At 45.1% G+C, this 22,386-nt stretch overlaps 1 protein-coding gene across 1 annotated transcript in view; it reads right to left on the bottom strand.

Moving 5' to 3' along the window:
• The window catches only part of LOC127652894 (transmembrane channel-like protein 6), a 48,389-nt gene that overhangs the window by 647 nt on the left and 25,356 nt on the right, over positions 1-22,386 (bottom strand). The window contains exons 12-19 of the mRNA XM_052139331.1: positions 22,264-22,354; positions 13,380-13,477; positions 13,209-13,304; positions 13,034-13,109; positions 12,790-12,923; positions 6,484-6,660; positions 3,318-3,396; positions 63-149 (exon numbers count right to left, since the gene is read on the bottom strand). Coding sequence (XP_051995291.1) covers positions 78-149; positions 3,318-3,396; positions 6,484-6,660; positions 12,790-12,923; positions 13,034-13,109; positions 13,209-13,304; positions 13,380-13,477; positions 22,264-22,354 — 823 coding nt within the window. The 3' untranslated portion in view covers positions 63-77. The remainder of the gene's footprint in view (positions 1-62; positions 150-3,317; positions 3,397-6,483; positions 6,661-12,789; positions 12,924-13,033; positions 13,110-13,208; positions 13,305-13,379; positions 13,478-22,263; positions 22,355-22,386) is intronic.

Genomic DNA, 22,386 nt, shown 5'->3' with positions numbered 1-22,386 from the left:
CTCTAGAATGTACAAAAGGAATGTGCCAACAAGAATTCAGAGGATTACAAAGAATGTCTCACCTGAGTCCTTGGGAGTTATAGCACATGTGCACTCTGCTCATTGATAGCCTGCAGTTTAGCTATAAGGAACTTCTTATCTTCACCCTCCTAAGAAAGTCAGATTTGTTTATCCATTAATGCAGCCAAGAAAGGGGTGAAAACCAAAATGTCATAATTATAAGGTTATTGTGACGATTACTATGGCAAACCTCCTTATTAAAGCAGATTTGGTCCATTTCAGTGGTTCCCAAACTTTTTAGTGTTGTACCCCTCCAAACATTTAACATTCTTTTGCGTACCCCCTCTCTAACGCATAATCACATTCACGCAAGGTATTTTAAAATATATGTGCATTTAACACAATTATCTTTGTAAAACAACTCTTCAACTCAACTCAAACATGTTAGATCACATTTTATGGGCCCTATTTTAAGATCGCAAGCGTTAAGCACAGGGCTTTAAGTCATAAGAGCAAAGTCAATGGCCATGCCCAAGACATTTTGGTATTTTCATGCAAGCATGTGCCAAGTCCAGATGCAAGTGGGGTTGGTGAAATTGCCTGCGCAAACTGCAAAAAAGCTGGACCAAGTGCCATTTAATTCTGAGGTTTTTCTCCCGTTATTCCTGCATCTGCATTATATTATATCCTGCATTATATTAGTCCATTCCCTCGAGCACCAACGAACGAACCAAACGTTTCAGCACAATTACATATTTCTCAGGAAAATAGCAAATGGCACTTTACGGCATTTAATTTCTATCCAATACACCTTCAGTTTGTGCTCATACACCCACAGTAGCACAAACACTCCCTCCCACGCCCAATTGCACTAGCAAGAAAGTTGCACTTAGAATTAGCACTCACAAAAATTGGATAAGACATGGTCTTAGCACTGCACTTTCACATTTGACACGGTCAGCAAAATTGAGCTAATTTGCTGAAAAAACATCCTAAACAATGAAAAAAACCCTAGGGTGTGAGCAAATGCGAGTGAAAATTACTGCGTGGGAATGTGTCAAAATATTTTGCCGCACCAGTGTGAGTGACATCTGAAACCGGTCATCAAAACTTAAGAACCTTTACCATCAGAATCAAATCTCCCTATGCATCTCATCTTTTACAAATTATGTTTCAAACGGTGATAAAAAAAAAACATAACAGACGAGCTTGGCAGACAACATGTCACATTCTAAAATTAGTAACAATTATTTATTTTCTACAAAAGGTACAAACACACCGTCAACGCTTGGTGTCAACATTCTGAAGTGCCACGGAGCACAACTCACATAGTTTTCCATTAAATTCTAAACAAATCATTATCAAATGGACAAAGATTATTCACTCTAGTATAACTGGATATATTGTGTATAAGTATCTTTCATAGAGCCTACACAATGTATTTTCAATTACAAATATGTCTATTTGTGGTTGTTTGACAGCTTGAATGAAAAGGCCTATTCAATGCTTCATACAGAGAAATTGCATAATAAAATTAGCAGTTATACAAGTTTCACTAACCTGCAAACCAATCAACATCACTGTTAATTCTTAAATTACAAAAACATTTGTACATTTGGACTTCAATCTGCGCAAACTCCCGTGTGTGTGTGTGTGTTATGCGTGTGATCATGACCGGCTTCAGTAAATGGTATATCGCCCTCTTGTGGTCTCCCAATGCTATTACGCCTCACTGTTAAACAGTAATCATAATCGTAGCCCCATCGTCACATCACGAACCCCCAGGGGTATGCTTACTCCAGTTTGGGAAACACTGATCTATTTGAAAAACCTCTAGCCAGAAGTACAATACATCATTGTGTACCTTGTACCACACTGTTTATGTTACAAACATGAATGAAACCTAAAATCATGCAGCTTAATGACAAATTAGGCTTAATTTTAGGAAACTCTGTGGCACAGGCTGATAGGTCACCCTGGCAATCCTTTCTACGTTAACCAATCAGAACCCCTTTTGTCCTCATCAAATGTATATATATATATATATATATATATATATATATATATATATATATATATATATATATATATATATATATATATATATATATGTTATATTATTCCAAGTGTTGTCCTAACTAAATTGACATAAGGTGTTCTATTGCAATAAAACACATAGGTGGAAAAAAAGAAACTTGGACTTGAGCCATATCTAAAGACCAAAGTGACATGGGGTGGGCCCTTTTGTGTCATACCTCCAAATGAAGAGAGCAAGATCTCATCAAAACAGTTTGGCAGACACTCTCAGCCAAAATCTATTTGTTTTGAGTCTGCTAGTGTGGTGCCGGCTTTAGTAACCACATTGCGACTTCCTGGCAACTACCTTCAACACCCTAACATCATGGCAAGCACCACTCACATTTTCTTCAGAAGATGTAAAAACGAAGGATGCCACAATTCTCAATATAATATTGAACCATTCGGTACGACATCCACTATTAAATACCGTAATTTCCATGTGTTTCATTTCCTCCAAATTGGCTCTGTTTGTGTGCCCATGAGTCTACATGCTGAGATGAGGAAACGCCAAACCATGAGTAAATATCCAATCACCATGCACTAAATTTAGGGGGCACTTAACCATGCTTGCAATGCTGGTGCAGATTTCACACTTTAACATAACGTAGGAAAAGATATATATTGCACTTTACATTCTGAATGAATGGAGTACTGGGAAGTTTAATTGAGATGGTTAATGTTTACTGAAGTACATGTATGTTTATTTGAAATGGTCAATTTATGTTTACATGTATGTTTATTTAAAAAAATTTGGAATTCATGTGCTCCCCAGTTTATATATGGGCTACCAGCAGCTGTGAGCTACCAGTGTTAATTTTTTTATATACATTTATTTTATACTATACAATACACTAATGTGTACAAGTGGAATCTCATTTTCTTTTTTATTTCAAGTAAAAGAGTATTGCAAAAAAATATATATATATATATATATTTTCTCCTTAACCTCTTACTGTTACTCAAGCATAGAATAACAAAAAAACACTCTGATGTGCCAAGCCATCAGAACCGAACATCATGGTTAAAAAAACCGAGGTATGTATTGAAACGTGGGCTAACTGTATTGTTGCATCCCTAGTAAAAAAAATATAGTTAGGATACTTTTCTTGCTTGCTTTATCACCCGCTTACTGCTGTATTGCTTATTCACTATCTGGGTGTAATAAATAAATAAATAAATAAAATTTACCACAAGAGTGCAAAGGATTTTACTAATTCAAAGTGGATAATAGTACTCACATAGCCCATTTGTTCCTGTAACACTGAAATCACTTTTTTTTGTCCATCCAAAATTTGCATGTGAATGTATATAACAGTTCTGGAAAGAGACAGAGAGGGCAATTAAAAAAATCACATGGGAAGTTAAGCACATTGCATCAGCAGTATGGGAGACCTGGGTTCAGATTCTGCATTGGAACCAGGAAGTAATTGCATAATCAGTGATAAGTGATTGGGGGTTCCATTTTTACTCAGCTGATTGATAGGTTTAGGTTTGGGGAGGGAGTTCACTGGGGCAGCATTTTGCATTCCAGTAAGCGCAGACCGATTTTATCAAAAGAAATGTCAACCTACGGTTTCCGATTTCACTGTGAGATCAGCATTTGTAAATTGCAGTTCATGTTAAGTCTGTCAATGCATCTGGAGCATAAAGGCCAAATCATACTCTACCCAAATACGTGAACGCAGACACTTTCAGATACACAAACTCAATTTTGAGAGTTGTTGTGTTCCAAAATGTGTCAGGCTGCAATTCATAACAGTGCAAGTAAGTGTTGCATTCTCAATGTTGCCACAAGAGGCGATATAGTGGACATTAATATTCCTATTTTAAGCTGAGTTTTCAGTTTCAAGACAACTACTGTCATGGCGGTGCAACTGTTTGAAGAGAATATTGCTGCGCAAGTAAGATATAGTCAATATATTTATAGCAATTTACAAGAATAATAACACATCCAGTTGCTTGAAGGTAACTATCGCCCCCTTATGTAATGAGGTTTGTTCCAGCAGTTTTCTGAGGTTTGTTGTCAACATTAACACAAGAAAACACATTAAGCCTGTTCAGCCAGACAGCGTGTTGGCGATATGGTGGTCAAGTGCTCGCATCTGTGTTTACATACTTAAGTGTGTTTTGGCCTTAATGGTTTGGGGAAAAAATGTCAATGTTATTGCCAAAAATATGTAGCCATACTCCATTGTTAAAGATTTGATATTTCAGCTTATGATTAAAACATTCAAGCCACATTACGTCCCTTCCCATATCCATTTTTGCAATGATGCATTCCTTATAGTGATGTTACAGAATGTTGAATATATGGCATGTTCAGTTTGAAATAATAATGTATTTAAGTTCAAATGTTGATTTAGCCTGCTAAAAAGACCAGCTTATTTCCATGCTGGTCTAGGCTGGTTATTGCAGGTTTAGCTGGTGGACCAGCATATCCATGTTTGTCACCAGCAAAATATAACTGTTAAATGGTTGACCAGCATGGCCTTTCTGAAGAAGCTGGTTAAGATAGTTTAAAAGCCTTGTGAAGACACCAGCATCCCATGCTGGGGAACCAGCACCCAAAATAAAATCTGTTGATCAGAAATGCTGGGTAGTAAAAAATATTTAAAAGCAAGCATGTTTAAGTGTTTGTTACCAAGTAAAGATAATTCTCACTTCACATTTGGCAGCACTAGTTATTTTCTGTACATAACAAGTGGTGAACCATAGATAGTATGTGATTATGTCTTCAAACACACCCCTTCTGCCATTTTAGATCGGGACACCGGTAAACAAAGCACTGAGTTTCCAACAAGATAAAGAAATTTGAAACATTGTGATCGCAAAAAAAACAAAAACATTAAGTTTATATAGAAACACTGGATTATTTTTCACAAAGTTGTTAAAAGATGATATTACAACCTGGAGTTAAGTGCCTTGCTCAAGGACACAACGGTGGCTGTGGGGATCGAACCGACAACATTCTGCTTAAAAGTTGTGTGCTTTAGCTCATTACGCCGTCACTTCATTTACTGTGATCAAGGAATATATATATATATAAAAAAAAGCCTATCACATTCATAAATTAAAAAGGGTCTCTTTATTCCTATACCTGCTTTATTTACAGTGATTGAGAGCGTTTACTACAGACTTTAGGAACAAGACCCAGCCATGTTTTGTATTACCTTAAAAGTAACATTGTCGACTTGAAAATAAATGTAATAATTGAGATTGTCAAACACGTATTAATTTTGAAGTATTAAGCAAATAAGAGCCTACTTACAAGACATGAAAGCAAGCTTGCATGCAGATGCTAGTGGTTTTGCTTTATGTAAACAAGCCACAGAATGCTAGTGTTGTAACCTCAAGATTAAATTCATTGCATTTACACAGGTGTACAAGAGATACAAATATTTGTCTAAAGGGCCTGTATTACTCCAGTAACAATGAGATATATATCCTTACAGTTCCTAGATTTATCTTAAAATATGTGACCAGAATACACTTGGCTGAAATTATTTAATAATACTCTTTCTCCCACCACACTGGCAGAGAACTGTTTTGATCGGTGTCTCCAGATAATGTAGCGGTGGTGCTAGTCGTGACATCAGAATACTATCTCCTGTATACAGACACCGTGACCCTGAAACCGTAATACAAACCAGCACATGACAAATTTTAACTGTTAAATCCCCTTAAAGTTGTTTATCATCGCAGTCTAATGAAAGGCAACTATCTCCAAAAGATTTTATATTTTAATTGGACTTACATTGGATTTTTGTTAGCTTACATAGACAAACAAGGTTTTCTTAACGTGGGTTCCAATGGTGCGTGTTCAGTTAACAAATCATGTCTAAATGTTTGTGTTCCCAGAACTCAGTTGTTAGGTTATTGATTGCTTGAGAATTTATTTTTGGATATAATCGGAGCTTTCACTTACCATTTTAGATCAAAATCAATTTTAATAGAAGGGTTTCTAGTCCGGTTGTTGAGTGGACTGTTCGGTTTCGAGATTAATTTTCTGGGTCCAATACATAAATTGTCAGAATTAGCTTTCACTTGCAGTTTCGCGAAGCTGGAAATCTGGCAACCGTATATGGCTGGTATACTCTACTTTTTAAAGCCACCTGACATTGTGGGTGCATGAATGGCTTTGGTTGTCAGGGAAATCACAGAGCCAGCATGATGTAGGCAATCTCTTCACTACACTTCAAACTAAAAAACAATAATATTTTTACACAAACACATGCTTTTGGACTCCTTTATACTGTACATAACACTATCTTCAAAGAACAAGAGGAGATACTTTACATTGGTGGAGGTGTTATAAATGAGCAGACATTTAGAACCTCATTCTAGTGTTAACAAATCTCACAAATCTATACTGGCCCACCAGACCAACAAGTAAAAAATACTCACAGCAACAGGCCTGCAATAATGAAAAGGAATAAAGGGTTGTCCACCATATAGGTGTATGCCCAGCTCAGCCAGGCCATATTGGGGTTAGAGTTTTCCAGACCCCTGATCCACTCCTTGGCTGATAGAAGCATGTTGTGGAGGTTCCTGAATGGCCCACATCCTGACGACGGCTTGATCCTAAGAGAACCGATCAAATAAACCAATTAACAAATCACACTCACATTGTAATATCAACTATTATGGAAATAATTTGTTCCCCGTCTGTCGCTCACTTCGACATTGTGTCAAAGAAGCGACACTAGGGGTCTCTCTTGAGTGCCGAATATGCCTCTGATCTATGAAAAAAGGCCAATGAGAAATTGGCAGATAGTATTTGCATACCCTGCCCCCGGACATACGGGTATAAAGGCGAGGTAATATTATGAGTTCATTCAGAAACTTTCTTCGGAGCCGATGGTAGTGCATGCAGTCAGCTGCGAGTCACACACACCAGTTCCTGCCTTTTCCTCTGACGTTCTGCATGCTGTTGGATTGACGGCGCATAAACAGTGGCTTTCTCCTTCTCTGCACGGCAGTGCAGTTGCCCCTGGGCACATCGACAGCGCAGTTAAAAGAGTTAATTTCTCTAAAAGAGCAAATACACAGCTGGCGTTGAACGCTTTTTAAAGACGTGTTTCCACCTCGGTGTATTTTCTGGGTGCGGTAGATTTCTCCCCACCTCTGACGGTCATAAAAGCTGCCTTGCGTGCCTGTGCTGCGATTACACACAGGCAGTGTTTTATGAATGGTCTATGTTCTCAGTGCGAGAACATAGCCATAACAGCATTGCGGTCGCGGCTTTCTTTTGTCATGAGAGAAAGCCACTTCAGCCGCTCCCCGCGTCTCGCCTCTTTCCTACGGGATTGGGGCAGGTGCCCCCCGGTTCCTTTCTTCCTGGACGTTCATGACGAGTTGAGTAAGCAGTAGAAGGGCACCTTTTACACGGACGGCTTCCTCACTCCTCCGCTCTCACTACCCTCGATGGTGGACCGACCCAGAGTCCGAGACGTTAGCTCCAGAGGTGGTAAGACTGCTCCGTCCCCCGGTGGAGGGCCGGGAGGAGAATGTTGTGTTGAAATTATTTCACATTCTCAATAACAGAGCTATTTCCTTTGTCTCGGCACCAAAGCCTCTGGACGCACCTTTACCTCCCGACGCCGCGTTACCTGCTCCACCCCGCTGCGAAGCCCTGCCGGGTACGTCAAAAATACTCATCCCCTTGATGCCCCTAGCTCGGAGTTTAGAGGCGTGGCTTTCACTGCACAACCCATCACGCTGGCTGGGCCGGACCATTCGACTCGGTTCCGCAATTCAGTTTGCGGGCGTCCGTTTTTCCGCAGTATACGGCGAACATGCAAAGTCCCTGCGTACGGAAATCGTTACTCTTTTACTCAAAGACGCGATAGAGCCTGTCCCTCCAACCAAAATGAAGAAGGGTCTATACAGCCCTTACTTCGTTGTACCCAAGAAAGGCGGCGGCTTACGACCGATCTTGGACTTGCGAGTTTTCAACCGGACTCTGCTCAAACTCCCGTTCAAAATGCTCACGCAAAAACATATGCTGACTTGCGTCCGGCATCTAGACTGGTTTGCAGCAGTACACCTGAAGGACGCATACTTTCACGTCTCGATTTTGCCGCGACATCGACCCTTTCTACGGTTCACGTTCTGATACGCCGGGCATATTCTCCCTTTCGGCCTGTCTCTGTCCCCTCGCGTCTTCACGGAAGTCGCAGAGGCAGCCCTTGCCCCACTCCGAGAAGCCTGTATCCACATACCCAACTATCCTGCCACATGTCACGGCTCGCCCGTCGTCTCCTCCTTTGGAGCCAGCAGCGACACTGCGTGCCACTCACATCCCGGCAACCTCAATGTGATAGCGGACGCGTTGTCACGACAACACTGTGCAAGGTCAGGGAGGATGAGGAGCAAGTCACCCTAGTGGCTCCATATTGGCTTACTCGGACTTGGTTCTCAGACCTTACGCTTCTCGCAACAGCCCCTCCCTGGCGAATTCCGACGGGGCACGCTCTGGCATCCGCACCCAGACCTCTGGAACCTCCACGTCTGGCCCTTGGACAGGACGTGGAAAATCTAGCTGGTCTACCACCGGCCATCTTACACACGATTAACCAAGCCAGAGCCCCTTCCACCAGGCACCTTTACATCCTAAAGTGGCGCCTGTTCGCAAATTGGTGTTTTTCCCGAGCTGAAGACCCATAGAGGTGCGCAGTTAGGTCAGTGCTTTTATTCTTACAGGAGCGGTTTGAGGGGAGGCTGTCCCCTTCCACCCTTAAGGTGTATGTCGCCGCCATCATGGCTCACCACGATGCAGTAGACGGCAAGTCTCTGGGTAAGCACTACTTAATTAGCAGGTTCCTAAGAGGCGCCCGGAGGTCAAATCCCTCCCGGCCAAGCCTGTTCCCCTCCTGGGATCTCCCAGTGGTCCTCACGTGCCTCCAGAGACCCCCTTCGAGCTGCTAGATTCAGCTGGACTCAGGGCCCTCTCTCTCAAAACGGCCGTGCTGATCGTGCTCGCCTCCATCAAGCGGGTCGGGGACCTTCAAGTGTTCTCTGTCAGCGACACTTGCCTGGAGTTCGGTCCGGCAGACACATATGTGATCCTAGGACCGCGGCCAGGCTACGTGCCCAAGGTTCCTACCACGCCCTTCAGAGATCAGGTAGTGAGCCTGCAAGCGCTGCCCGGGAGGACGCAAACCCAGCCCTTTCGTTGCTGTGTCCGGTACGTGCTTTGCGTACTTATTTGGACCGCACACAGAGCTCTAGACGTTCTGAGCAGCTCTTTGTCTGCTTCGGGGACAGCGGAAAGGGAACGCTGTCTCCAAACAGAGGCTCACCCACTGGGTTGATGATGACATTTCATTGGCTTATCACACCTAGGCCATCCCCCCTCCTTGTGGGTTCGAGCGCACTCAACCAGAAGTGTTGCGTCCTTGTGGGCACTGGCACGAGGCACCTCCCTGGCAGACATTTGTAGAGCAGCAGGGTGGGCAACACCTAATACCTTCACGAGATTTTACAATCTGAGTCAGTATCGTCCCGTGTTCTCTCAGGTCCGAGTCCGTAGAACTCGGTAACACGCTGACGAACTGGCCGGGTGAATCGCTTACGCCTAGCACCCTTTCCCTCAGCTGAGGTAAAACCATGCGCCTGTTTCTCCCAGGAGACCCCATCTCTCGGATCCCTTGATGATTTCTCCCTAGCTCTCGTGGGTCCGCAGTTCAGCGGAGGAACTCGCCGACCCAATCCACTGCGGGTACTTAATCTACCCTGTACTGGAATAGGTGATCCACAGGTCAAAGGCTCCTACGCGGACTCCCCCTGTGTGTATATTCCGCGGTGTACGGTCCCCTTACAAAAGTGGACCCGCGTTTTCTTTAGGCAGTCCCCGGCTGCCCTCCGTTCGCAGTGTGTAGCAACTCCCCCCTCCTTGAGGCTGGATCTACCACCGCGCCACTTTCCACATGTCGCCTAAAGAGCCCATGTGACGTATTTACCACGCTGACCTACCCTTTCGGGTAGGTGTGGTCTCCGCAGGGTCTTTTCCCCCTGAAAGAATAGGAAACTGGGAAGACCCCCTTCCCTTGATGCATGTAAGGGCCCCGACCGTAATTGCTCTATGCGAGAAACATAGAGAGAAAAGAGGCCCGACCAGGCTTGGCCCATTCCCAGGTTGGCAAGTATCACCTTGTTCCCCTCATTAGGGTAACCAGAAGGAATCTGATGACATTTTTGGGGCATGGGGGAAGGGTACGTGCAGCCTGATACAGCTGGTCAAGTTTGCACGTAAGAGTACCTGTATCAGCAGTTCACGTTCATGGCATGATCCAAGTGGGACCTACGGTTACGTATGTAACCTCAGTTCCCTGATGGAAGGAACGAGACGTTGTGTCTTCCCTGCCATATCTCTGAGTCAAGCCACTGTTGTGGCCGGACCATTTCCGGCTCCTCAGAAAAATCCTGAATGAACTCATAGTATGCCTCGCCTTTATACCCATATGTCCGGGGGCGGGGTATGCAATTACTATCTGCCAACTTCTCATTGGCCTTTTTTCATAGATCAGAGGCATATTCGGCGCTCAAGAGAGACCCCTAGTGTCGCTTCTTCGACACAACGTCTCGATCCCTCCATCGGGGAACTGAGGTTACATATGTAACCTAGACGTTTTGTGTGCTGGACTAGCATGCAGTGTGCATTGCCAGGACTTTAATGCCATTTATTTATAGGCTGTAATTCAAATTAAACAAGAGTTAGTATTTATTTACATTTGTATTAAACTACTTATTAGTGTAATACATATTTATTTGAATGTATTTACATATATTTATGTCTGGATTTATTTTTCATTTATTTAGGTATTTCTTTGTCCTTATGTGATAATGGGGAGGTGTGGCTTTCACATTCAAGCATAGCTATAGAGTCCTGATTAGAGCAGTCAGAGTGTACAGTGAAATATATAGATATTTTGTAGGGCTGTCGAGATAACGCGTTAATAACGCGTGATTAATTATACAAAAAATTATGCGTTAAAATAATTAACACATTTAATCGCAGTACCACTTGTATACTCCAGAGGGCAGTAAGTGAAATGTCAGCTGTGTGAGCAACACACAGTTTATACAGTGAAGAAACAACACAGATATGCATTACTAAGGGTTCAAATGTGAACTAAGGGATCTCAATATGTGTTTAAAGATTGAGTATTAAACTATATTTAACTTGACACAGTGACCTAAACGTTTTATTTTTATGATGCAACACACCCGAGACACGACACAAGCATGTCTGACGCAGGTCATATTGTAGAGTGACCACCTGTTCCCGCATTTTGCTTTGTCCCGCATCCTGCAAGTCATAAGCAGTGTCCCGCATTTTAATTTTGTATGTATAATTTTTTATCTTTATTATTATTTCGGCATCATTTTATTTAATCGTCCTTTAATTACAAAATCACTATAAAAAAATTGTTAATAAGAAAACACTGAACATGCACAGCGCAGCCTTTTTTTCTTGCCAGAGCAGGAAAACACTGGAAAAAAAACTGCAACAGAAAAATGGGTCTATCCGGAGCTCCCGAGAAGAAAAAGTGTCTTTGTTCGTTAAATAACGAATTGGAGACAATATATACATGGTTAAAACCAGTTACAAGTGACCCTAAAAAAGGAGAGTGCAGGGTATGCCACCAAAGTTTCACAGACAGCTCTGCTGAAGCAGTTCAGTGCTCCAAACATGACAGCTCTGATATCTTTGGCTTTGAGCATTCCTGTCACCAACACGTTCGTGGAGAGGGTGTTTTCACTGATGACCGCTGCATGGACAGAGACAAGGAACTGAGCATCTGTGGACCTCATCAAAAGTGAACTCCTGGTGAAAGTGAACACCTACACCTGCCAGGAGTTCTACAGTCATACTGAATGAGAAGGCCCTACTCGAAGCAGCCAGATCAGACCAAAAAAAATGAATTCAAGATGCACTAAATCCGGTAAGAACGCATTTAATCTTTCTAGTCTTTAATAATGGAATTGATGTGCTTATTTGGAAATGTGCTTTTTAAAATGAGTTAAAATGAGTGTTGTTCACAGCGCGTCATTAACATTTAACATCACTGCAAAAATACATCTAATATAAAATCAATATTTATTCACCTTGTACAATAATAGTACGTTATCTCTCCCACTTGTCCAGCAAAATCAGGTCTGCTGACCTGCAACAGAGCAATAGCCAGGTGGTCACCCTATGTATACCCCTGGCTTGTTTCTAAAAAATAAAAAAAATGTCCGACACAGGTGTACATTGACGCTTCTTAAACAAACTCTCATAATAAATCTCCAACTGATTGACAAATGCACTTGTGAAATGGATTGCTGTGAACTGTATGCCAATGATTGACTTATGATCAATAATATGGTAATAAACAATACATTGTATTCTAAAGCTACTTTTATATTGTTTTATCAATGATGAACTCTTCTGCTACAAGAATGTCATGCATTTTAATAATCTGAATATTTTTTTATTTTATATATATATATATATATATATATATATATATATATATATAATTTTTCTCAGCAAATATTTGTATATGCGATTAATCGCGATTAATTAATCGGGATACCATGTAATTAATTCGATTAAAAATTTTTATCGATTTACAGCCCTAATATTTTGTTTAGTTTTTTGCCAGATTTAGTCCTCCATAGGCAGTGTCTTGCAGAGTGTGAATGTAAATGCTCTTATCATACCTCCACATTGTATATAAGACACATGCAAGGGCTCCAATGAAGCAGGGGAAGAACAGGAGGGTGATGAAGAGGGTGCTCATATGTGTGGCTCTCCAGTGCTTCTTGGGTGCTTGGAAGTTAATCATCAAACTTTTCTATTAAAGGGGTGAGAGAAATAGGCCCTCAGTGAACAGTGGATATTACATTTTACATTTATGCATTTGTCAGAAAATATTTCAAATTTTTGGGTGAACTATCCCTTCACCTTTTTCATGTAGAACAAGAGAAACAGTTTCCCAGTTTGTACTGAAGGCAGCAGCGGGGCAAACAGAACACCAAGCCTAAAAAGAGAACAAAGAAAGACAGTTTGAGAGAAACTACCTGAAAAAAAAGTGGGGATGATATGTTTCTTCATGATTGGCAAGGGGAGATGACATTACCACACAAGTGTTTGACCATAGATAAGCTCCAGTACATTTCGTGCTATGTCAAACACTAGTTTCCTTCTTCTAAATGATATGCTTTGAGTACATAGCCTGAGGGGACAGAAAACATCAACAAACCTGGGCGAACATCATTCACTGTCACAATAGAGAATCATATGAACTCACCCCCACAGAAATTCTCTAATGATTATGTAAAGCATCGCAAATATGAGATCCATCAAAACCAGACGATAAACCTCTTGACCAACAAGTGTCTCCCAACACTGCAAGGAAACACAATTGAAAATTTGTTTTGTAAACAAACCCTTGTCATAATAAAAAAAAAAAATAGAAAGAAGATACAGTTTAAGTCAGAAGTTTAAGTCATACATCTTAGACAAATACAGTACATTTAAACTCAGCCTTCCACAAGCTCCTCACAATAAGTTGTTGGACATTTGGCCCATTCCTCCAGTCAGAACTGATGTAAGTTAGGTTTGTAGGCCTCCTTGCTCACACACGCCTTTTCAATTCTGCCCACAAATGTTCTATCGGATTGAGGTCAGGGCCTTGTGATGGCCACTCCAATACCTTGACTTTGTTGTTCTTAAGCCATTTTGCCACAATTTTGGAGGAATGCTTGGGGTCATTGTCCATTTAGAAGACCCATTTGTGACTGAGCTTTAACTTCCTGGCTGAAGTCTTGAGATGTTGCTTCAATATGTCCATATTTTCCTTCCTCATGATGTCATCTATTTTGTGAAGTGCACCAGTCCCTCCTGCAGCAAAGCACCCCCACAACATGATGCTGCCGCCCCCATGCTTCACATTTGGTATGGTGTTCTTCGGCTTGCAAGCCTCTCCCTTTATCCTCCAAACATAACGATGGTCATTGTGGCCAAACAGTTACATTTTTGTTTCATCAGACCAGAGGACATTTCTCCAAAAAGTAAGATCTTTGTCCCCATGTGCACTTGCAAACTTTTTATGGTGGTTTTGGAGCAGAGGCTTCTTCCTTGCCAAGCAGCCTTTCAGTTTACATTTACATACATTTATTCATTTGGCAGACGCTTTTATCTAAAGGGACTTACAAAAGAGGAAGAACATCAGCGAATCATCTTAGGGAGACAGTGGTACAAAAAGTGCCACATTACAAAGTTTTACTACCATCAGAATAGTATACAAAACAGATTTAAGTGCAACAAGAAATGTAAATAATTATTTTTTTATTTTTTTTTTAGTGACCGGTTAAGTGCTTTTGGAAAAGATGTGTTTTTAGCCGTTCTTTGAAGATAGAGAGTGAGTTAGCTTCCCGGATTGAGTTGGGAAGGTCATTCCACCACCGTGGTATGATGAAACTGAAAGTCCGGGAAAGTGTTTTGGTGCCTCTTTGTTTTGGTATGACAAGGTGACGTTCCTTAGCCGACCGCAGGCTTCTGGTGGGAACGTAGCTCTGCATAAATGTTCTCTTACGAGAGGTTCTCTCGTATTGCGTAAACTAGCTTACGCTACGGGAAAGATTAATCTTTTCTGAGATATTGAAGCCAAAAAATTATCCTTAATTTTGTATCCATTGTCAACGCAGTGCGGCAGCTGCAGACCTTGAGCGGGCTAGCTAGCGAGCTCATTGGTTGCTCTGTGGCAACTGCTGCAGCCTATAGACGAGCTTGGGCGAACTCGCATCCAATGAGAGGCGTCCGCGCTCACTGCATCAAAGCCCGCCAAAAGGGCGTGACTAGAGTGCATATAAGCGTAGTTCGTAGGCTGGAACCCTGATTTTCATCTCTTCAGCGAAGCTCTTCGCATCACTGAACTGGAAGCCGCGTCGCCGTTTGAGGGGCATCAAGCAAGCGTGGACAGCGCTCGAAGAAGCCGGCCGTCTTCGCCACCTTCAGCCGTCCTGCGAGCTACGCCATCCGGCGACGTATCCTTTTAAAAGCAAGCTAGTTCTTAAAGAACTTCACAAAAGAGTACTGAGCGTCTTTTTAAGATGCCTCGCTCCACTTGCGCCTCATGCCGCGCTCCTCTCAGCACCGGAGACCGCCACATCATCTGCGCTCTCTGCCTGGGACTGGGGCATGCAGAGCTCGCCCTCGCCGAAGGCGGATGCGATCTATGCGAGGAGCTGCCGATGTCGACCCTGCGGGCTCGACTCGAAGCGCTCAGGACCGAAGCCGCCGCGGCACCTTCCGTTCAGCCGCGCAGAAAAAAGCGCCGCTCTCAAAGGCTGCCGGAAACAGTGGTAGAAGCGATTGCCTCACCGGAGCCCATCCCTCGAGCATCGCCTTCACCCTCCCCGCCCACCCGGGACGCGCAGTTGCCGCCGAGCGGCTGCTCTGCTGCCATCTCGGATGAAGAAGCGGAGGATAAGGGCTGTTCCATCATGGCTTCGGACAGCGAGGAGTGGTCAGGCTCACACGCCTCCTCCTCAGCCCAGGAATCCAGCAGGACCCGCGCCGGAGTCGAAGGGGAACTAACATGCCTCCTCACACAGGCCGTCGACCGCATTGGGCTTGAGTGGTCACCGCCCCTTGAGCAGGCACCCAACAGACTTGACGGCTGCTTTCTACAGAGCCGCCGCCGCGCAGCACCCGCTACCCGGGCCGCTCCCTTCCTGCCGGAACTCCACGCCGAGCTTTCCAAATCATGGAACGCGCCTTTCTCGGCCAGGGTCCGATCCCACGTCTCCACCTCTCTTGCTTCGGTGGACGGCGCCACTGAGAAGGGCTACGCTTCCATCCCTCCGGTCAAGGATGCGGTAGCAGCACACCTTTTGCCCGCCCTCCGCGAGATGGCGGTCTAAACCAGTGCTCCCGTCTAAGGCCTGCAGAACAACTTCCGCCTGTGTTGGCCGCGCCTATTCCACCGCCGGCCAAGCTGCATCTGCTCTGCACTCTATGGCCGTCCTACAGATCCTCCAAGCGGACCTTCTGCGGGAGTGGGATGAGGAAATCAGGCATCCAGAGGCGGTTGCAGACATACGGAGTGCTACGGACCTCGCCCTCCTCGCTACCAAAGCTGCAGCCCAAACTATAGGGAAGTGCTTGGCCGCGCTGACTGTGACCGAGAGACATCTGTGGCTAACGCTAGCCGACATGGGAGAAGCAGAGCACTCTACGTTCCTCAACGCACCGCTCTCTCCATCCGGTCTCTTCGGCTCCGCGGTGAGTGGTATCTTTGACCGGTTTTCAGAGGTCCAAAAAGCCACACAAGCCATGAATCTCTTTCTGCCTCGTCGCGCTAGCTCCTCTGCAGGCCGCCCACGTGAGCCTCCTGCACGAGCCTCTTCAGAGCGCGCCCAGCTCAACAAAGCCAGACTTCTCAGCGTCGACAGGGCGGCCGCCCTCGATCGCGCTCAGACAGCCGCCGCAGACCGCCGCCCCCCCGCGGGCCTCGGACTAGAATTGCGCTGAAACCTGAACAACCGAAGTCCTCCTAGCTTTGTTGACAAAACGACGGATCAGTCCCGCTGCGGCCGGACCACCGTCAAAGCTTCGCCCCCTGTCAGTCCCCTTCAGGCTACTACGGTGGTAGATTCAGCAGCCAACAAGCCGGTGTTAACGCCCGTTTTCACGGCGACCCAAATAAATCTGGTAAAGAGCAAGCATGCCATATGTGTAGAAAATGTGCCCACAACCCAGTGTTCACCTCTACACACAAGCATTACACATCCCGTGTCCATACCAGAGAGCAAACATGTCTTATGTGTAGAAAATGTGCCCACACTCCAGTGTTCACCCCTACACACAAGCATTACACATCCCGTGGCCCTATCACGGCACACTCACATAAATCGGTTACGAACCGCTCGAGGGTTAGGGTTAATAAACGCACCCACGAATCCGTCCGCGCGCCCATTCTCTGGCCGCTCCGTCACACGACCAGCCTTATGTGTAGAAAATGTGCCCACAATCCAGTGTTCACCTCTACACACAAGCATTACACGTTCCGTGTCCCCATCAGAGCACACTCAAAAGCGGTTACGAACCACTCGAGTGTTAGAGTCAATAAATGCGCTCACGAATACGTGCGCGCGCCCATTCTCTGCCCGCTCTGTCAAACGGCCAGCAAACACTTCTCTGTATGTAAGTCCCGTGCCCGTGACTATGCTTGCGTATCACTTAACAGACGTGACTCTTTCCCCATTCACCTCAATCGGGAAGTCACTCACAGAACAGCCTGTCCATGCTGTCTGCGAGCAGTCCAGCATAAGCACAGTAAGCACGCTCACACATTCTGTTCAGCGTGCTGTGTGCGGCAATCAGAGCGATTTGGCCACTCACCCTCTAACATTACGCTTCAAAGCGTGGGAAGATATCCCAGGGATATCCGAATGGGTGTTAAGCACAGTAAAACAGGGCTATTTACTACAGTTTGATCGCCGTCCTCCTCGCTTCAGAGCGCGGCTCGAAACTACTGTGAACACAGAAGCAGCGTGCATGCTTCGTTCAGAAATAGCAAACCTTCTGTGCAAAAGGGCCATAGAGAGAGTGCCGCCTCCCCTGAGCGAGTCGGGGTTTTACAGCCGTTATTTTCTTGTCCCCAAGAAAGACGGCGGCCTCAGACCAATATTAGATCTCAGGGTTTTGAACAAAGCGCTTGCAAAAAGACCATTCAAAATGCTTACAACCAGCAAACTCCTCGTGCATGTGCGCCAGGGGGACTGGTTTATTTCTCTCGATCTGAAAGATGCATACTTTCAGATTCAGATAAATCTCCGTCACAGGCCATTCTTGAGATTCGCCTTCGACGGCCAGGTTTATCAAGACACCGTCCTTCCGTTCGGCCTGTCCTTAGCACCCCGTACTTTCACGAAGTGCATGGACGCGGTGCTCGCACCCCTGCGGAGTCAGGGTTTGCGAATTCTGAACTATTTGGACGATTGGCTGATTTTGGCACAATCACATACGGAGCTTCTGTCTCACAGGACAGTTCTCCTCAGTCATCTGAACAGTTTGGGCCTTGCAGTCAATTGGACCAAGAGCTCACTACAGCCCAGTCAGACAATTTCCTTCCTTGGAATAGAACTAGACTCAGTGGCAATGACGGCTCGCTTATCTACACAGCGCGCGCGCCGTGTGCAGCAACTAGCCGCGTCATTTCAGATGAACAGCCTCACACCTCTGAAGAAGTTTCAGAGAGTGCTAGGCTACATGGCCTCAACCGCAGCAGTACTTCAACTGGGTTTACTGCGCATGCGCCCGCTTCAGCATTGGCTAAACACCCGCGCGTCTCGCCGGGCTTGGGCCACAGGCCGCCAGCCAATCAGAGTGACTCAGACCTGTATTTCAGCTCTGCAGCCCTGGACAGTGGCCGAGTGGTATCAGCGGGGAGTGATGATGGGAGCTGTATCTTGCCGAAAAGTCATCTCGACAGACGCGTCCAACACGGGTTGGGGCGCGGTCTGCGAGGGCTCTCCGGTTTTTGGCCTATGGTCAGTTCAGGAAAAGCTCCTTCACATAAATTGTCTGGAAATGATAGTGGTCGAGTACGCGCTCGTGCGCTTCCTCCCGATCATTCAGGGTCACCACGTCCTGGTCCGCTCGGACAACAGGTCTGTGGTATCCTATCTAAACCGTCAGGGCGGTGTCAGATCCAGGAACCTCTTCCATCTGACGAAACGCATACTGAGTTGGTCCCAGCGCCACCTGCGCTCGCTGAGGGTGATGCACGTGCCAGGCCACCTGAACGACGGCCCAGACAGACTGTCCAGAGACAATATTCCCCCAGGGGAATGGTCCCTGCACGCTCAAACAGTCCAGACGTTATGGCGCATATTCGGCAGAGCAGAGATAGACCTCTTTGCGTCAGAAGAGAACTCTCACTGCCCAATATTTTTCTCGAAAAACGAGGACGCGCTGGCCCAGGACTGCTGGGCGCTACACGCGTGGGTGATCAACGACTACCCGTCACTTTGCCAGAAGGAGTAATAAACACCATCATACACGCTAGAGCCCCCTCCATGAGAAGACTCAATGCGTCAAAATGGTCTGTGTTTTCAAAATGGTGCACCGACAGAGACCTGGATCCACGGACATGTGGGGTGTCACCGCTGCTCGTGTTTTTACAAGAGCTGCTGGATAAGGGCAGATCCCCATCCACGCTCAAAGTGTACGTGGCGGCCGTCGCGGCGTTCGCTGAACCCCTGCACGGCCAGATTTTACAATCTGGAAGTACCCGCTCTGCAGGCTAAACTGCTAGCGGCTTAATACGCTACAGCTCCCCTGGTGAGCTGCATTAATGGGACACAGTCCACACAGACCGGCACCGCCGCTCTGTCTATGTGCTTATGTACTACACACACACTGGCCCGCACTCTTGCCGGCCAAATATTAATTCCCCACTCACAAGGGCTCCCCCGGGTCCCCCTTAATTCCCTGGGGCTCATGCAGTGGATGCTTGGCGCGCCATGAGCGATTTTTCGCTTCATTCAATGAAAACCAGGGTTCCAGCCTACGAACTAGGCTTATATGCATTCTAGTCATGCCCTTTTTGGCGGGCTTTGATGCAGTGAGCGCGCGGACGCCTCTCATTGGATGCGAGTTCGCCCAAGCTCGTCTATAGGCTGCAGCATTTGCCACAGAGCAACCAATGAGCTCGCTAGCTAGCCCGCTCAAGGTCTGCAGCTGCCGCACTGCGTTGACAATGGATACAAAATTAAGGATAATTTTTGGCTTCAATATCTCAGAAAAGATTAATCTTTCCCATAGCGTAAGCTAGCTTACGCAATACTCGTTCCCTCATCTAGAGAGAACCGAGGTTACGTTAGTAACCGATTCGTTTTTAGGTATGCTGGAGCAGACCCAGTGACTGTTTTGTATGCCAGCATCAGGGCCTTGAATCCGGGATAGTGTTTTGGTGCCTCTTTGTTTTGGTACGACAAGGTGACGTTCCTTAGCCGACCGCAGGCTTCTGGTGGGAACGTAGCTCTGCATAAATGTTTTTAGGTATGCTGGAGCAGACCCAGTGACTGTTTTGTATGCCAGCATCAGGGCCTTGAATTTAATACGTGCATGAACCGGCAGCCAGTGGAGAGAGACAAAGAGTGGTGTAACATGTGCTCTCTTAGGTTCATTAAAGACCAGACGTGCTGCTGCATTCTGGATCATTTGGAGAGGTCTAATAGCACATGCAGGAAGGCCTGCAATGAGAGCGTTACAGTAGTCCAGTCTAGTTATGACAAGGGACTGAACGAGCAGTTGTGTGGCCTGTGCAGAGAGGAAGGGTCTTATCTTCCTGATATTGTAGAGTGTAAATCTACATGATCTTGCAGTTTTTGAAATGTGGTCTGTGAAATTTAGCTCATCATCAATGGTAACCCCTAGATTTCTGACCGTTTTGGAAGGCGAAACTGTAGTTGGACCCAGCTGCACGGTGATGTTGTGTTCAACAGCCGTGTTGGCTGGAAAGACAAGGAGTTCGGTCTTGGCTGGGTTGAGTTGAAGGTGGTGTTCCTTCATCCAGGCTGAGATGTCTGCCAGACAGGCAGCGATTCGAGCGGTCACTGTGGTGTCTTGGGCTGGAAAGACAAGTAGAGTTGCGTGTCATCAGCGTAGCAGTGGTAAGAGAAACCATGTGACTGGATGATGGGTCCCAGTGATGTTGTGTATATGGAGAAGAGAAGTGGCCCAAGCACTGATCCCTGAGATACCCCAGTAAGTAACTGGTGTGGCTTGGATACTTCCCCTCTCCATGCTACCTCAAAGGACATTTCTGAGAGATAAGAGTTGAACCAGTCAAGCACAGTTCCAGTGATGCCCAGTTTAGAGAGGGTGGAGAGAAGGATCTGATGGTTGACTGTGTCAAAGGCAGCAGAAAGGTCCAGCAGAATCAGAACGGATGATCTGGATTCAGCTTTCGCCTGTCTCAGCGACTCGATGACAGACAGCAGGGCAGTCTCAGTGGAGTGTCCACTTTTGAAGCCTGACTGATTGTCATCCAGCAGCTTGTTCTGTGAGAGATAAGCAGAGATCTGATTGAAAACTGCCCTTTCAAGTGTTTTTGCCATGAATGGGATGAGAGAGACTGGTCTGTAGTGTTCTATCTGTGTGGGGTTAAGTGCAGGTTTTTTCAGCAGTGGGGTTACTCGAGCCTGCTTAAATGTAGTGGGAAAAGTGCCTGCAAGAAGGGATGTGTTAATTATGTGTGTAATTGCCGGTAGGATGGACGAAGAGATGGCCTGGAGAAGGTGTGATGGAATGGGGTCAAGGGAATAGGTTGTGGGGTGGTTGGAGAGGAGGAGTTTAGAGACCTCAGTGTCAGTTAAAGGAGAGAACATAGGGTTTATGTTGATATAGGACTCGTTTTACTGTGGATATAGATGCTTGTCTACCAGTATCCTCCAGCATCTTCCTTTGCTTGAATACTATTGTTTATACAGATGAACGTGGTATATTCAGGTGTTTGGAAATTGCCCCAAGGATGAATCAGACTTGTGGAGGTCCACAATTCTTTTTTTCTGTGGTCTTGCCTGATTTATTTTGATTTTCCCATGATATCAAGCAAAGAGGCACTGAGTTTGAAGGTAGGCCTTAAAATACATCCACAGGTACACTCCAATTGACTCCAATTAGCCAATTACCCTATCAGAAGCTAATTGGCTAATTACCTAAAGGCTTGACATAATTTTCTGTAATTGTCCAAGCTGCTTAAAGGCACAGTTAACTTAGTGTATGTAAACTTCTGACCCACCGGAATTGTGATATAGTCAATTAAAAGTGGAACAATCTGTCTGTAAACAATTGTTGGGAAAATGACTCATGTCGTGCACAAATTAGATCTTAAACAACAAGCCTATATATAGTTTGCTAATATGAAATCTGTGTTTGGTTAAAAAAATTGTTTTAATGGCTTCAACCTAAGTGTACATAAACTTCTGACTTCAACTGTACATCTATAAATAAAAAGTACAAAGTTTTTATTCACATGCATCCTAATGGTTGGGATTGACAGCTTGATCGATTGCAATGAATCGTAATGAATTGCCATGATTGTCATTTGCAACACCAGTAATAACATTGTGCTACTAGATTCAGAAAGATCAGAAAGAAGTTTCATGTTTTATGGTCACCTGAATATTTTGTGCTTCCTGCTCAGCAGCAATCTTACCCAGCCAGTGGAAACACAACACACTAAAAATGCAACCCTTCAACAACAAGTTCCTATGAAAAAGGAAGAAACAAAAATGTTATAT

The sequence above is a fragment of the Xyrauchen texanus genome, chromosome 12 (assembly GCF_025860055.1).
Source record: "Xyrauchen texanus isolate HMW12.3.18 chromosome 12, RBS_HiC_50CHRs, whole genome shotgun sequence".
NCBI lineage: Eukaryota > Metazoa > Chordata > Actinopteri > Cypriniformes > Catostomidae > Xyrauchen > Xyrauchen texanus.
Note: the sequence above shows the minus strand (reverse complement) of the source record. Positions and strands in the feature narration are given on the sequence as shown.